Here is a 13425-nt window from a genome sequence, read left to right as displayed (position 1 = left end):
AGAACGGGCGATTGGTCGAGGTTGAAGCTTAGTCCCGACCATTATTCCTTCATTTTTACAAATGAAATATTCTTATGATGGACAATACCTTAATAAGTCAAGAAATCAAGCACCATTGCTAGTCCCTAATACACAAATCAAGCGCAAAACCTTAAGATTTCCTCGAGGTCATAATTTCACACACGTTAGCCGAAATCGTGTTCCAAAATAAACAAACAATGATAAACTTTTCACAAGTTACAAAAAATACAATGAAAAACTGATTATCACCTTGTATGCATGACCGCTATTCCAATGTTGCTTGTTTAGAAAATATGTTCTTATAAAAATAGGCTTTCTCAAAATGGATAAAAATGAAAACATCAGACAATTCGAGGTTTTAGCTCAGGCCTCAGCATCCTTGAGCAATCGCAGTTTTACTGTATTTGATATACATGAAGGACGTCACCTTAATGCAAGATGTCAATAAATGCTTCCTCTGTATGCAGTCATTGAGTTATTGCAATAGGGTGACATCATGTAATTTGGATATAGGGCTGGAATCAGATCATAAAGCAATATTGCCCTTCATGTAGATTTGATATTAGACTAGAATCAGCTTATAAAGTACTAATCTCCTTTATGTAGATTTGATATTAGACTAGAATCAGCTTATACATGTTCCGCCGACCAGCCCTGCCCTAGTGCGGGCGGTAACATTTCCAGGCTATTGTACTGGTCTTATGACAATATGTTATGTGGGTTCGATGTATAGTTTCTGCAGGGTTTCCTCTTAGTACGCATAAACCAGAACAAGATGTCAACTTAAGTCAAGACATTTATTTCCAAGTCGTACGTTAACATTTAAATAGTTGCATCATGGTAAGTTATACGGATACACAAGCATACATATTATATCGTACGAGTATCATCTCCGAGCCCCAGAATCCAGGAATAAGCCTTAAGGTAAGGGGATTTGTTTTATAGTCAGGATGGTCCAGAATATTATTATAGTATTTCTCCGAATATTTAGTATTATAAGTTATGGTATAGATTTCATTACCTCGCTTACTAAGCGGTTCATGTCTGGATGATCCGGAGAATGAGGTTTACGAGGATCGTAAATAGAAGGATGGTTACAAGGTTTTAGGGAGATTGACAAAGCGTCTCCGGATTTGGGGGGTTTATATACAAAAAGGAGAGGCTCCGGTGACGTCATCAATAAGATGACATACATCGGAGAAAAGAATCGAGCACAGCCATTTCCGTCATACGCGGACATTACCGATTACCACTTCGGCAACTCTCGGTTTTAACGGAGAATCCCGAGCATCAAAAATGGCGCTTGATAGGCTAAACTCAAGTGGGAAAGGTGTGATGATTAAGAGGTTACTTTATCTGTTTGACCGAGAACTAAAGACTTATTCTGAAGTAAGAAATACTGTACTAAGTTCTACGATATTTAGGACTAACGGATAACCTCTGTAAACTGGCTAAAGGGGATTTTAGCTATACGGAGAATATTGGATATGGGCCGCAGAAGATGGTTATTTTTAGACACAAATATAAACAGAGTACATGTGTACATGTATAAAACGATTTGATTATGACAACATGACGAGCGCTGCCTAACATACAGTAATATTCTCCTTTATGTAGATTTGATATTAGACTAGAATCAGCTTATACAGTAATATTGCCCTTCATGTAGATTTGATTTAGGACAACAATAGTAGTTTTGCCTTAGTTACGTTGTTGACATTGACAAAACACAGGCCACTTAGATCACAGTTCACTGTATCCCAAGATGTTCTAGAGCATGGATGATGAGGGAGTCCCGCTGGTATACTGTGTCCTCTATCAGTGTGTGTGCACCTTCCAGACTCGGGAAATGCTGCCCAACATCTGGGTATGCCACCTCGATATGCGGCACACACAGACAAACTATGCCACGCCCAATATTGAACGTTGCCATGGCAACAAAAGTATCACCTTTAGATTGGTCCTCATCGTCTCTCAATGGTAAATCTATGTTTTTTGTACAATCAAAATCGATTTTCTCAACACTTGACCTTATAATGACTGAATGTTGCTTGTCATCCAGGAAGTCTTGAAGGATAGGGAATCTATCAGTTATCAACAAGTTAACCTTTGATATTTTCTTGTTCGATGTAAAATGTGCAGAGAGTGGATGGTCTAGAACAGTGAAACATTGAATAGAGGGTACACTGCTTACATGGCCTGAAAAACACATAAACTCTTACATAAACTAATACCAGTATTTAGAAATTAATTCAATAAAAAACGATTAACCTCTATGTTTTTATATTTGTGTTACAGTTACCGGCCACATCAGTGCTACTGAAATGTTTATTAAATCACCAAAACTAATAAAACATTAACAAATGAAATCTTGACATTTGTATACATATTTGTATTCATAATCAGATCTGGAAATGAACTGAGCAGGGGACTTCCTTCACCATATGTGGGAGGGGACATCCTCCACCTTAAGTGGTTGCCCTCTCCTAGCTACTTGTATCTTTCAAACCTCAGATAATTAATTAATTAGTTCAAAGTTAATGCACTTAATTATATAAAACGTTTTGAAAACAAACATAAATAAACACTGAAATAGTGGCTTATCTCATAGTTAAAGGGAGACAACCACAAATCTGTTTTCTTACCATCACTGCCTGGCTGTGTGCAGAGAGAACAAGCCGAGCCAATCAACCAGCATGAGATCCCTTCTTCTACATGGCCCCGCACTCTCTCAAACAATGAGTAGTCAATAGGAGCTTGAAGCTGACCAATCACAAGCAAGGCACAGTCTTCTGGTAAGCCATCTGCAGATATTTGGTGAAATAATTATTGTCTAAAGAATGCTTGGTAATAGCTGTAACATGAACCTGCAGCCTCTTTCTCAGATTTGTCTGGGATTAAAGTTGTCCATTTTCTGTCTGTACAAAAATATGTTGCAAGGAAGAAAAAGGAAACAAATATCCATATCATAAAGTTAAAAGTTAAAATGCAAGCCTACGTACAAGATGATGTTAATTTGAGTTTAATTAAGATAAACTTTCACTATCAACATAAGCAGTTTCTTTTATAACAAGCATACTAACTCTCAATAAGAGATTGGATATCAAGGATCCTGACATTGTATTTCACAGTGTCCACTAGAGTGTTGAACATGGTCATGAGGAGCAGGTAACTCCAGTCCTCCAACGATTCCCCTTTTAGAACATATATGGCACGCTGTGGACACGGTCTGATGGATACCTCGGTAATGGGCAAAGTGACCTCTTCTTCCATCTTGCCTGAAATTGTAGATTTCATGCATGGTTTTTGAAAATGAGTATTTATACTACAGTAAAACTGCGTTTGCTCAAGGACACAGATTACCGAGCCAAAACCTTGATGGAACCGATGTTTCGAACGACCCGAATTTCAATTTTCCAGTCTATTATGAAATATCTTTCGGTGTATTTAAGTTTGAAGTCGTCAAATCGACTGTTTACTTAAAGACACCGATTATGTGTTGCATTGTGGAAAGGCTGTCGTATACTAAATGTAAAAGAAATATCAATAAATGAATAAATAAAAATGTTTATTTTTACAAAATTGCCATATTGCAAAGCAAAGAGACAAGAAGGAATTCTTTTCAGAGATTCCAATGTTGGATCGATATGGTAGTGTGTATTCATATTTTTATTACTCATTTACATTTCTAACAATTAACTTCACATCATTAACTTCTCATAATTATCTTCTCAAATGCCCTTATCAACTACTATCGGTCATGCATAAACAGTGAAAACAGTCACACCTTATTAAAATGCCTTTCAACTGTCATTGCAATTTTTACAACTTGCGAAAATTTTAACGCCTAGCAATTGTTGGTTTATTTTGGAACACGGGTTCGGGTAAAAGTGTGAAATTATGACCTCGAGGGAGTCATAAGGTTTTGTGCATGATTTATGTACTTGGGACCGAATATATTGCACGACTCCTCGACATATTTAGGTTTCGATGCAGCGTAGGTATATTTCATATGAAAATAGAAAGACAAATGTTCGGGATCAAGCTCCGACCTCGAGGGACGGCCGGTTCTCGAACGACCGCTTGTTCAAATGACCGCAGTTTTACTGTATTGTTAAAGAAGCGATAGAAAAAGAATGCACTATTTATGTCAAGTCACCTGCTACCTTATGATATTTACTCATTAAATTAAACTCTAACCCAAATATGAAAATAAAATACATTGTGAACAAAATAACAATTTACAACCTCAGTCTGCTGAGACTAGTACAGTAAAATTGTGATAACTTGAGTACAATCTAAAACTTCGAGGTTCAGATGTTTCGATTCATCTCGAATTTCCATTTCAGGATTTATGAAATGCCTTATTATCAAAGTTGAAAAGTCAAAACATGTCTGGTTGTATTATACCATTTTTATATTCATTTTCAAATTCTTAACTTTTATTTCATCACTAAAAAGCAAAATTAGTCACTAGATTGCTCAGGTGTTTCACTTTGTGTTAGTTCTTTCTCATTTCCCACATTGCAAAGCAAAGTAATAAGAAGGAAATCTGTTAAGATTTCGATGTTTGACCGTTTATGTAGGGTTTTATGTTTATTACTCATTTATGTTTCTTACAATTAAATTATCATCATTATCTTCTCACCATTAACTATTTAGGTCTCCTTATCAATAAATATCAGTCATTTGTAATCAGTTTTCAAACATCATTAATTTTCCTTTCGTCTGTCATTGCAACTTTAACAAACAAGGATTTTAACACTGTTCAATTGTTTAATTATTTAGGAACATGCTTTTGGAAGCTTTAGTGCGTGATTTGAGAATTTGGGACCAGCAATGGTGCACAATCAGGTTTCGAGGTATCGTTCAGTATATTTGATATGAAAATAGAATGAATTAAGGTCGGGACTTAGCCAAGACCATGACCAATCCACAGTTGTCGAGTTATTGCCTGTTCGAGATAATACAATTTTGCTGTACTTATTTCCATTGTTTTTAATAAGATTGTATCAGGTTAAATTGAATCATTTTTATATGTAAAGTTTATGGCCATTTCTAATCAGACGGGGTCAACTCCAATGAATGACAAAAATGAACATCATACTCTTAAGTCTGACGGCCCAGTTCTTGTCCACCCCAAGGTAGGTGCACACCTGCGTTGGTTTGCTCTGGTCTGTGAAGTACACCTTAACCTCTGTCCCCTCACACAGGACGGAATTTTGCTGGTACAGGGTTAGCAGCTCCTCACGGGGCTTAGCCAGGTTGACTTCCAGCTGGCGACACACTTCAATAAACACATCCTCCCGCAACATCCGGTGCCCTGTCTCACACCACACGCTGGTTGCAAGGCCTTGCAGCCCAGACTGGTGCCGCATGTTTGAGTTAAGATTTAAACCAAGACCGAGGATGTACAGGTGCTTTCTTACCCCCTCAACTGCAAATAACAAGGTGTTCTAGTGTCATTTGATGATTATCATGTTTTATCCAGATACAGAATTTGTATAACAATGCCTTGACCAGAATGATTTTGCTCTCACCGCTTGCCTATAATTTTATGTTGCTTACATTGATCATGACCAATAATTATTATTCATTTTTAACTTTAAGGGCAATCAAAATTCATGATATGGAGTTTATAAAAACAGCAAACATACATTCCTCCTTTTTAGAGTTACATTGTATAATATGTGATTAAATACCCTCCAAATTTCCTTTGAACTCTGCTAGTGCCCCTAGCAGCTTGTGACCTCTAACCCAGAGGTCATTTAGCCATTTAACCTTGACATTGCTGACCCCTCTCTCCTGCAGGACATGCAAGGCTGCCAGCGATGCAGCAATTTCAATGTCATTCTCCAAGTGGCGTTCTGGGATATTCACTCCCTGTCACAAAATAAGATGAAAAAGATGTTAAAATGTTCATAACTTTAAAAACAGGTATTCATGTAAAGAAATAATCTATTTTTAACATTAATGATACAATAAATATCAGTATTTAGGTAACTTTTTTTACAGAATGATCAACATTAATGCCTTTATGTTCTTAAAATTGATATCAATGGTACAGAAAATGAAGTGGTTGATAAAACCTTGAACTGGAACCTGTTGAGCATCCCTGTGAATGATGAAGGAGACATAGATGTTTCCCCCACTCTCTGCATGCCAGCTTCGTCCCTTCGACCCCCTGGCATTTGTCATTGTATCAGCCACATAGGCCACTCCATGGCCCTTACCTTAAAGTTAACAACGTGTACATGAATCTTGGTTTTATTCAAGTTTTTGATACTGTCATTGATCTAACATTAACAAACTGCTTGTTTCATGCATGTTTAGTCAAACCAACATCAGACACCAATGTTCATTACTATGATGTGTCTATGATCAATCAAATTGACAAAGAAATGATGTTATCTTATTTACAGAATATGAAAATAACCTTTTCTTGCGCCTTTCTCTGCATCATCCATTGTGGTGGTGGTCACCTGCTTATAGATTACATCCCTGCCTATCTGGCCACTTGTCAGTCTTGACCGCACAGCTTCCACATTAAACAGAGACATCACTGGATGACCACAGCAACAGTCTGGATGACCACAGCAGGCAGTCTGGATGACCACAGCAGGCAGTCTGGATGACCACAGCAGGCAGTCTGCACTCCTGTTCAAACATATACTATACAGATTAAAAACATATTTGTGATATTTTATTGGTTTTTGCTGGGGATTTTGTTGCCACTTAGCTATTAATTGAAATTAATATTTCTTCATCCGTACACAAATGATACGCTTCTTTTGTTTTGATCATAAAAGTCAAATGAGTTTAACATAGCAATGCATTAAAATGAATATGTTTCTTTTGTGCATTGTCAAATGTAAACCTAAATGTATATTGTGCCCCCTTTAATTCTTAACTCAATATATTGATATCATAGATGTTTATTCAAGAAAACACATCAATAAAAATATTTAAAAAAAACAAGAATAGTCCAAGGGCTTGAAGAACTCAATTTTCCATTTTTTTTGGTCAAAACATGAATTGAAATTCCTTTAGAATATTGTAGCACAGGCAACTTCCTCAAAAAATGCTTCAGGAAAATAAAATGGGTATATATTTCATAGCTTTCAATTGTTAATTTCAAAGTTGCATTTTTTGTTAATAAGAAGAATAGGATAAGAATAAGCCGTCTTAGCCTCTTTAATAAAACTCATTATGGATTAGTCTACATTACAGCCTCTCAATACATGACGCCATATCAACGAAATTCTCGACATTTTCATCATTTCGCATATCAGATACCACACTCATCAACAGACTACATCAAATACTCATTCTTTCCTCGCACTATTGTCCAGTGGAATTCACTGCTGGTACATGAAGTGTTGACACTGCCACTGTGTTTAGGGTAGCTCTGACATTAGGAAAAATTTACATTTCCGTCACATTTTTCAGAATTTGTGTGTATACCTGATATGCAACAAACAACAAACAAGGTGTTATACAGGATTCTTCCAATCCCTTACTTCTCAACGGGTTTGTGTTGGGGGGGGGGGGGGGTAAAATTTTATATTCCTATTTTATCATTAAATTTTATAATAACTCCAAAAAAATTGTTGGATATTTATTGTTTGTGTACAGAATTAATATATAAAATAACATTATCTGGTTATATTTATTGTTTTTATGATATTTTATAGACGCAATACTGTATGCTTTTACCTGGAATCCCGATCGGAATAACTACCTACTTTTGAAGTCTAAAATAACAGATGTGTTATTGGGTATTCTTCTAATCCCTATCAAATTTGCCATATCAAAAATGGTAAAAAAAATCTGTCAACGTACAAATATTTGGACTAGGACATGGTCATGAAGGAGCCAAATATTTTGCTAAACACTATCAATTAATGCCAATGGAAAGGTATGTTCAGAAAACATCTGAGAATTACTACTGTCAGATCTAGAATTTGACCCGATTTGTACAACTATTTAGGAACGATAGAAAACCAAGATATGTTATATAATTATAGCTCATTTTGTAAGTTTGTTAAATTAGTAATAAAGAAGTTTTAAACGTACATATATACTGTATATATACTGTTTATAAAAAAAAACACTAATGCATATCTCAACAAATCAGGAAGGCGACATCTTGACAAACTTAAAAAAGGGTCCAAAATATACTCACAACCGATAAACAATGTTGAATGAACACTACGGTGATACAAATGTGAATGTTCTGATAAATTGCCACGTACCTGACACTTGAAAGAGCATTACCTCCTTTTAAAGAGTCACAATAGGCTACATTCCACTGTTATATCAACAACAGTGCCAATCGGAACTCCTCGGCTAGTATCTCGAAGCTTGCCGGAGAAGGCCGAGTTGTTACGAGTGCAGAGTACGGTGGGACCCAGACAAGATTGCAAAACATCAAAACACATCATTCGGAGCTCCTCGGCCATTTTATCGAAAACAACCTAATGATATTAGAATCATTCGTAATATGTATTCTAAGGCAAAATCATGTGTTAAGGTGAATAATACATTGTCGAACTTATTTAGTAGTCATACTGGAGTACGCCAGGGTGAAAATTTGTCTCCAATTTTGTTCTCTATATTTTTGAATGATTTATCCCAATTTATGTCTACAAAGTTTGAAGGATTGGCTACTATGTCTAAGGTTACTTTTGAATGCCTTAGTGATGATGATGTTGAAGTTTATCTTAGAATTTTTATATTGTTATATGCAGATGACACGGTATTATTGGCTGAAAGTAGTCATGACTTACAAAATGCTTTAAATGCTATGTTTGATTACTGTACGTTATGGGATTTGCAAGTCAATGAGGATAAAACAAAAGTTGTTCTGTTTAGTAAATCAAAAGTTAAAAATAATGTAGTATTTTTCTATAACAATAAAATACTACAGTGTGTTGAAGAATTCTCTTATCTGGGAATACTTTTTAATTATAATGGCAGTTTTTGTAAAGCTAACGAAGAAAAGGTTAGTTGAACAAGCTAGAAGAGCTATGTTCTCACTTATTCAAAAGTCCCGAAAACTCAATCTTCCCATTTCAGTTCAGTTACATTTGTTTGATTCTATGATTGCTCCAATTTTGTTATACCCTTGCGAAGTATGGGGTTTTGAAAATATCAAAATAATTGAACAGTTTCAGCTGAAATATTGCAAATTAATACTCAATCTCAAGGCTTCCACCCCTAGCTGCATGGTGTATGGTGAACTTGGTGTAAAACCCATAGCTTTACAAATTAAATCGAGAGTTTTATGTTATTGGAGTAAGATAGTGAACGAAAAAGATTGTAAAATATCTAAGTTACTATATAATACGGTTCTAAATCTACATAATAGTAATGTTATTGTTTCTCCATGGTTATCTTTTGTTAACAATACCTTAAATGAACTTGGTTTGTCTGATTATTTTAGAAGTCAAACAGTCGTTAGTTCTGTTAATTTTAAGTCAATTGTTAAAAGTAGACTGTATGACCAATTCTTATCAAACTGGACTAGTACTGTTGATAGCTCTTCCAGATGTCTTGTATACATAAAATGTTTAAAAGTAATCATTGTTTTGAAGATTATCTTGACTTGTTACCTAGTAACCTTTGTAACCTACTTTGTAAGTTTAGGACCACAAACCATTCTTTGCCAATTGAAAAAGGCAGGCATTTGAACATTGAGAGAAATCAAAGATTATGTCAGTTATGTACTAAGAATGTTATTGGTGATGAATTTCACTACTTACTTGAATGTAATCATTTTTCAATCATACGTAAAAAACTTATTGTTCCTTATTACATTCGTCACCCTAACTCTTTTAAATTAGATGAACTTATGAACTGTAACAATAAACCTAAATTAATTAAGTTGACATTGTTCTGTAAAATCATCTTACTGAAATTCAGATGACTCACTCTCCATACCCCGATTAACCAAAGATCTATTGATAATAACAATACCATTCCATTGTGCCTTATTACTTCATATCTTCACTGATGTTGTTTAGAATTTTTTTTTTTTTTTCTTGTGTTTGACATGTTTGTTCACTGTTTTATTTGATGTTAATTAATATGTGTTTCATTGTTTTGTTATGTCACATGCATAGTATATGCCTTGACGAATAAAAACTTGAACTTGAACTTGGATAAAATGGCCGAGGAGTTCCGAATGCAAAACACATAGGGCGATACTTTTTCCGGTCTCTCCTCGTAAAATCCGGTCGCATCCGGTCTCATAATTCCCGGATCATAACTTACGGCCCCAGGCAACGGATTGTTTGTTACACTAATTTGACAATTTTACTTGTTTTTATATGTAACAACATGTCATAAAATATATAAACACTATTTCTAAAATTATGCAATTTATTTTATGTCTTAATTAATTATACAATTGCTGTTAAAGGTGTAGAGAAAGATGTGATGGCAATAAAAATGTTCATGGTTTTTGCATTAAAGATTGAGGGTGGCTAAAGTATGAAGTAACTAAGAATTGCACCTTTTAATTTACGTTATGTCAAAGTTGTTTATTGTTCTTCCTCTTTTGTTTACCCCCCCCCCCCCCCCCCCCCCGTTACAATTGAAAAATTCCATGTTTGCATATCCGACTCATGTCGATACGATAGATATGTTTATTGCGTAGAACATTATACAATGTTCATAGCATGATGTAAACAAGTAAATCATTGAATGGCCCGGAGAAAAAGTACACGAACACATTTTTGGAGCTAATAGTTGCAATGTTATAACATCCTATTATGTTATTGAAGTTATTATGTTGATTACGAGTGTTTATTTGAAGTTGCGCCATTCTTAAGTAATCAACACATTACGTCTCCATTTTTCGTTTATAATTTTTGTGCTATTCGCTAACATTGAATACATTTGAATACCTTCGTCATTATCACACAACTTTAGCCGAATATATTTTATTTGTCAACTTGAAGTTCGCAATAAATCTCTACGGCTGTTTAAGAAATCTGATGCTGATTTGTTTTATTTATTTTTGAATTTGGTTATATGTTATTATCGTTTTATTTCTTAACTTTATTAGAGCCTTTGCAGAACAATCATTTATTCTATAAAATTGCCTTTATAATAAACAACACTATTTTAAGGGTATGAACAGTAGCCGTGCGTATGTAATAAGACTGGCTAATCCGTTTATCATGTCCATAACGAGGGACATTCGCTATTCTCTGACACGCGTTGTCATGATAATGCATTTACACCTTTCATGGTATATCGTGTATCGTCATAAACCTGTTATGAAGAGGTTATGTTTTATCCCAATTTATGTCTACAAAGTTTGAAGGATTGGCTACTATGTCTAAGGTTACTTTTGAATGCCTTAGTGATGATGATGTTGAAGTTTATCTTAGAATTTTTATATTGTTATATGCAGATGACACGGTATTATTGGCTGAAAGTAGTCATGACTTACAAAATGCTTTAAATGCTATGTTTGATTACTGTACGTTATGGGATTTGCAAGTCAATGAGGATAAAACAAAAGTTGTTCTGTTTAGTAAATCAAAAGTTAAAAATAATGTAGTATTTTTCTATAACAATAAAATACTACAGTGTGTTGAAGAATTCTCTTATCTGGGAATACTTTTTAATTATAATGGCAGTTTTTGTAAAGCTAACGAAGAAAAGGTTAGTTGAACAAGCTAGAAGAGCTATGTTCTCACTTATTCAAAAGTCCCGAAAACTCAATCTTCCCATTTCAGTTCAGTTACATTTGTTTGATTCTATGATTGCTCCAATTTTGTTATACCCTTGCGAAGTATGGGGTTTTGAAAATATCAAAATAATTGAACAGTTTCAGCTGAAATATTGCAAATTAATACTCAATCTCAAGGCTTCCACCCCTAGCTGCATGGTGTATGGTGAACTTGGTGTAAAACCCATAGCTTTACAAATTAAATCGAGAGTTTTATGTTATTGGAGTAAGATAGTGAACGAAAAAGATTGTAAAATATCTAAGTTACTATATAATACGGTTCTAAATCTACATAATAGTAATGTTATTGTTTCTCCATGGTTATCTTTTGTTAACAATACCTTAAATGAACTTGGTTTGTCTGATTATTTTAGAAGTCAAACAGTCGTTAGTTCTGTTAATTTTAAGTCAATTGTTAAAAGTAGACTGTATGACCAATTCTTATCAAACTGGACTAGTACTGTTGATAGCTCTTCCAGATGTCTTGTATACATAAAATGTTTAAAAGTAATCATTGTTTTGAAGATTATCTTGACTTGTTACCTAGTAACCTTTGTAACCTACTTTGTAAGTTTAGGACCACAAACCATTCTTTGCCAATTGAAAAAGGCAGGCATTTGAACATTGAGAGAAATCAAAGATTATGTCAGTTATGTACTAAGAATGTTATTGGTGATGAATTTCACTACTTACTTGAATGTAATCATTTTTCAATCATACGTAAAAAACTTATTGTTCCTTATTACATTCGTCACCCTAACTCTTTTAAATTAGATGAACTTATGAACTGTAACAATAAACCTAAATTAATTAAGTTGACATTGTTCTGTAAAATCATCTTACTGAAATTCAGATGACTCACTCTCCATACCCCGATTAACCAAAGATCTATTGATAATAACAATACCATTCCAGTGTGCCTTATTACTTCATATCTTCACTGATGTTGTTTAGAAATTTTTTTTTTTTTTCTTGTGTTTGACATGTTTGTTCACTGTTTTATTTGATGTTAATTAATATGTGTTTCATTGTTTTGTTATGTCACATGCATAGTATATGCCTTGACGAATAAAAACTTGAACTTGAACTTGGATAAAATGGCCGAGGAGTTCCGAATGCAAAACACATAGGGCGATACTTTTTCCGGTCTCTCCTCGTAAAATCCGGTCGCATCCGGTCTCATAATTCCCGGATCATAACTTACGGCCCCAGGCAACGGATTGTTTGTTACACTAATTTGACAATTTTACTTGTTTTTATATGTAACAACATGTCATAAAATATATAAACACTATTTCTAAAATTATGCAATTTATTTTATGTCTTAATTAATTATACAATTGGTGTTAAAGGTGTAGAGAAAGATGTGATGGCAATAAAAATGTTCATGGTTTTTGCATTAAAGATTGAGGGTGGCTAGAGTATGAAGTAACTAAGAATTGCACCTTTTAATTTACGTTATGTCAAAGTTGTTTATTGTTCTTCCTCTTTTGTTTACCCCCCCCCCCCCCCCCCGTTACAATTGAAAAATTCCATGTTTGCATATCCGACTCATGTCGATACGATAGATATGTTTATTGCGTAGAACATTATACAATGTTCATAGCATGATGTAAACAAGTAAATCATTGAATGGCCCGGAGAAAAAGTACACGAACACA

At 34.5% G+C, this 13425-nt stretch overlaps 1 protein-coding gene across 3 annotated transcripts; it reads right to left on the bottom strand.

Annotated features, from left to right (window-relative positions):
* Positions 1–799: 799 nt before the first annotated feature.
* Positions 800–8362, bottom strand: LOC128232633 (uncharacterized). Of its 3 annotated transcripts, none has more exons than XM_052946303.1 (8): positions 8277–8362; positions 6458–6678; positions 6124–6254; positions 5724–5904; positions 5129–5458; positions 3105–3299; positions 2667–2825; positions 800–2220 (listed from the first exon to the last, which is right to left on the bottom strand). In XM_052946303.1, exons 2-8 carry the CDS (start codon positions 6579–6581, stop codon positions 1772–1774), a joined length of 1569 nt encoding a protein of 522 aa, XP_052802263.1. In that variant the 5' UTR covers positions 6582–6678; positions 8277–8362; the 3' UTR covers positions 800–1771. The 3 variants fall into 3 exon arrangements, with proteins under 3 accessions (XP_052802263.1, XP_052802264.1, XP_052802265.1); XM_052946304.1 differs by having other exon boundaries at positions 8207–8290; XM_052946305.1 differs by lacking the exon at positions 8277–8362 and having other exon boundaries at positions 6111–6254; positions 6458–6595.
* Between the last annotated feature and the right edge of the window lie 5063 nt (positions 8363–13425).

Source organism: Mya arenaria, chromosome 4 (genome assembly GCF_026914265.1).
Source record: "Mya arenaria isolate MELC-2E11 chromosome 4, ASM2691426v1".
Classification (NCBI taxonomy): domain Eukaryota; kingdom Metazoa; phylum Mollusca; class Bivalvia; order Myida; family Myidae; genus Mya; species Mya arenaria.
This window is presented reverse-complemented; position numbering and strand designations above follow the sequence as displayed.

What these genes read in the sequence shown, in the direction of transcription:
- LOC128232633 (XM_052946303.1), bottom strand. Translation starts at nt 6,581, where the DNA reads ATGTCTCTGTTTAATGTGGAAGCTGTGCGGTCAAGACTGACAAGTGGC. An exon ending in AGAGAAAGGCGCAAGAAAAG is followed by an intron (nt 6,255 to 6,457) that starts GTTATTTTCATA and finishes GTTAACTTTAAG; the next exon opens with GTAAGGGCCATGGAGTGGCC. An exon ending in TTCACAGGGATGCTCAACAG is followed by an intron (nt 5,905 to 6,123) that starts GTTCCAGTTCAA and finishes ATTTTGTGACAG; the next exon opens with GGAGTGAATATCCCAGAACG.